General features: G+C 36.8%; 1 protein-coding gene across 1 annotated transcript; it reads left to right on the top strand.

Annotated features, from left to right (window-relative positions):
* The first annotated feature begins 840 nt into the window (after positions 1 to 840).
* On the top strand, positions 841 to 2975 carry LOC145037111 (uncharacterized). The gene is made up of 6 exons (XM_078985683.1): positions 841 to 1416; positions 1610 to 1646; positions 1761 to 1997; positions 2077 to 2124; positions 2214 to 2626; positions 2765 to 2975. The coding sequence occupies exons 1-6, from the start codon at positions 1118 to 1120 to the stop codon at positions 2847 to 2849; spliced, it is 1119 nt and encodes a 372-aa protein (XP_078841809.1). The 5' UTR covers positions 841 to 1117; the 3' UTR covers positions 2850 to 2975.
* The last annotated feature ends 789 nt before the right edge of the window (positions 2976 to 3764 follow it).

Below are 3764 nucleotides of genomic sequence, written 5' to 3'. Positions count from 1 at the left end.
TTGATTTTTAGATGAGTTGGAGGAAAACACGCATGTGTGGACCTTACATATTCCCTCTCGTAAGCTTGAGGGCCAGGGGTTTCATAGTGGGACAGGCTGCATTAAAAGCTGCTACATGCAAGGTCACCAAACATGAGAAATCATAAATGTAAAATCAACACGCGTTCGTACCATCTGCATTTGATACGTTTGGTTTTCTTGTGCCGGATGTTGTGGAGCTTCTTAGTAGACTACAACAGATCATGCATAACAATGTTATATCCCCTATATTTATGAATGTAATCTTCAAAAGAATTGACTTTACAATACAAAAGGGCTTAGCGGCGCAACTTGTTACCCGTTTGCTTTCTCATTCGTTGTTTGATGATAACTAAAAAGTTCAAAGTATGATTTATTGGATTATATATATTTATTAAAAAAACAGCTAGTCAATAGGTCAAAGGAAGAAAAGCTCATGATTCGTCATTCTCACTCATCGAAAACTTCATGAAGAACGACGACCACACCCAACCACAAACATCAAAACCGATACGCACAGACGCACAGACAACACTCATAACCATATAGACCAGAAACCATTTGTTGTAACCGGATAGCCTTATGTAAAACACTTTTTTTTTTTTTTTTTTTTTTTTTTTTTTTTTTTTTTCATACGGTGGTTACATCGCAAAAAAGAGACAACCTAACATCTAAAAGCTAAAATATATGAAAAAAAAATGCGACATTGGGTAACATGGGTCAAGGGTAAAAAATTTCCACCTGTGTGGACACGTGTCCAAAAGATAAGCAAGGTTGCACATATCTCCGTGCAACCTCACCTCATCATGACATTTCAGTTTTAATTTACACGTGATTCCTTCCTTTCATCTTCGACTCGTCTTCGACGCCGGAAATCTCTCTCTCTCTCTCTCTCTCGCTTGTTACCAAAATCACACGATTTTACTTTCTCTCATCATCAATTAATAAATCAATTTCCATTTCTATACACACAAATCTAAATCACACACCCCCACATCGACTTTTCAAAATCTTTCAAACCACCAAATACAGGTGATTCCAAATTTCTAATCCCATTTTGATATAGTAACTGGAGTAGTCGTCGGAGTTTGATTTCCAGATGGGTGGTGTGACATCGTCAATGGCGGCGAAGTTCGCGTTTTTTCCGCCAACTCCACCGTCGTATAGGGTAGTGGAGGGCGGCGAATCCAAGCTGAAGATGACTGATGTCCATGAGAGAGACAACGTCGATATTTTGAAGCTGAAGACCAAGAGGGGAACAGAGATTGTAGCGTTGTATGTTAAAAACCCGGCGGCGGCGTTAACAGTACTTTACTCTCACGGCAACGCCGCTGATCTGGGTCAGATGTACGATTTGTTCTGCGAACTCAGTCTTCACCTTCGAGTCAACTTACTGGGGTCAGTTCCATTTCTCATTTTCTCCCAATTTTCTTACCCTATTTAACTCGCATATCGAATCTAGGGTTTTCATAATCTTTAATTTCCCATTCCCATTACCTATTAAATCGATCTAAATGCTTGATTGAATGTAATCAATCTCAATTTTGCTAATTGGTGAAAACCCATGACTGACTGACATTCCGATGAACAGGTACGACTACACCGGATACGGGAGGTCCTCCGGCAAGGTAAAAATCCCTAAAACCCAGATCGAGAATTCGCTTAATTGCATAATTTCATAATATCGATATCAATTCATCAATCGTTAAAGTTTTTGTTTTTCTATTCGATCATCTTCATAGCCAACTGAACACAACACCTACGCCGACATAGAAGCTGCATACAGATGTCTCGTAGAAACCTACAATCTTAAAGAAGAAGACGTAATATTATACGGACAATCTGTCGGCAGTGGGCCCACGTTAGATTTAGCATCAAGGTTATCAAGATTAAGAGCTGTCGTTCTTCACAGCCCAATCTTATCTGGACTTAGAGTCATGTACCCTGTAAAACGAACATATTGGTTTGATATATACAAGGTTAGCACTTAAGATAATTTAGTATTATCGTATTTTATCAATAATTTATCTCCTTATGACTTATTTTATCATAATGTAGAATATCGACAAGATAAAATTAGTCCGGTGTCCCATTTTGGTAATCCATGTAAGTCTTTCATTTACACTCATCTGATATGACATGATATGACAGACTGTCTGTATATTAGACTGTGATTGAGACTGATGTCAATTCAGGGAACTGCGGATGATGTTGTGGATTGTTCACATGGAAAGCAATTATGGGAGCTTTGTGTAGAGAAATATGAACCTTTATGGGTAAAAGGTGGGAATCATTGTGATTTGGAATTATTCCCCGAGTACATAAGACATCTTAAAAAGTTTATATCCGCTGTTGAAAAGTCAAACCGTTTGAAAATTATATCCGGGTCAACCACGGATCATGGTGACAAGCATCGCGTCAGTACAGATTGTAGAGATAAACCGCGACAAAGCATGGATCGAGTTGACCACACGAGAACCAGTACGGATAGGAGAGAGAAATCGCGGTCGAGTGTTGACCGGAGAGAAAAGTCAAAGAAGGGTGTCGGTGCGGAAAGTGTGACGGTTGGCGTTGACCAACAGGAGAAAGCAAGGAACAGTATAGACCGGTGAGGCTATACTTTTCTAGTTTCTTTTTTGTTACTGTATCAGACATATTTTATGTCTGATGATACAGTAACAATTCGGATGAATTGTTAGGAAGAGGTAATGATTGTGTGATGATTGTTTGTTATTTATGGTGGCAGGTTTGGAGGTATGATGAGATCGGCTGTTCTGTGCAATATTGATTGTTTCAGGCCGAATGGAGCAACTGGGGTAGGAAAGTCGTAACGGATAAATTGTGAAGTTTATTTACTTGCAGAAATTTGATGGAGTAGTCAGATGATGTATTTATTTATTGGGTTAAACCAACATAAATGCTCATGTTTTCTTGTATCTATATCGGTATTGCGGTAACGAGTTTTTTTTTTTTTTTTTTTTTTTTGAGAGTTTTTAATTTTTAGATTTTAAAAAGTATTGAGTTTAAATCTTAAAAAGAAACGTTTTCTTTTGTAAGGTATTTCAAATAGTCTTAACATTTATGATTTGTGTATTTTACTCTTTTAGAAATTTATGATTATTTTATCCAACAATTTCATACAAACAGAACTTATGAGGGTGTTTGGATGCAACACTAATACTTAATTTATGTTTTTTCTAATTAAACATATAACTTTGAACACTAAAATATTTTTTCTAATTGAACATATAACTTTGAACAATAAAATAGAAACTTTAGAACACTAGCTATGTTTGAAAATACAAATGGGGTTAGAAGAGATTGCTATTTACTAATTACAATGAAAATCACTTTGTTGTAGCTTTAAGCGTAAGCGTCATAAATGTCACGCTTCTAGTGGTTCACATCTAACACAAACAAAAGGAAAAAGGAAGATGATTGAGAGAGAGGGGGATGCTAGAAATTTCGGCTATCTTTTCGAAAGATGAGTGGTCGAAAATATTAGGGTTATGGTTCTATTTATAGTGAGGGTTATGGTTCTATTTATAGTGCAGTCAGAAAATTTTAGATAAGCCAAAATTTCAAGATTATCTTAAACCGGGTAATTATTCATCTTACTGTTTTACGCCAGAGATTATTGTAGAATCCCTTAGGCAACGAGAACCCGTCCAAGCTGTATGGATGGTTCTAGATTGCCTCTTGCTCAACTATTGAATAATTGCACTTCAGTCCCAATAGTTTTAATT

The sequence above is a fragment of the Lactuca saligna genome, chromosome 3, assembly GCF_052625555.1.
Source record: "Lactuca saligna cultivar CGN05327 chromosome 3, ASM5262555v1, whole genome shotgun sequence".
Lineage (NCBI taxonomy): Eukaryota > Viridiplantae > Streptophyta > Magnoliopsida > Asterales > Asteraceae > Lactuca > Lactuca saligna.
The sequence above is the reverse complement of the archived record's forward strand: the minus strand, read 5'-3'. Positions and strand labels throughout refer to the sequence as shown.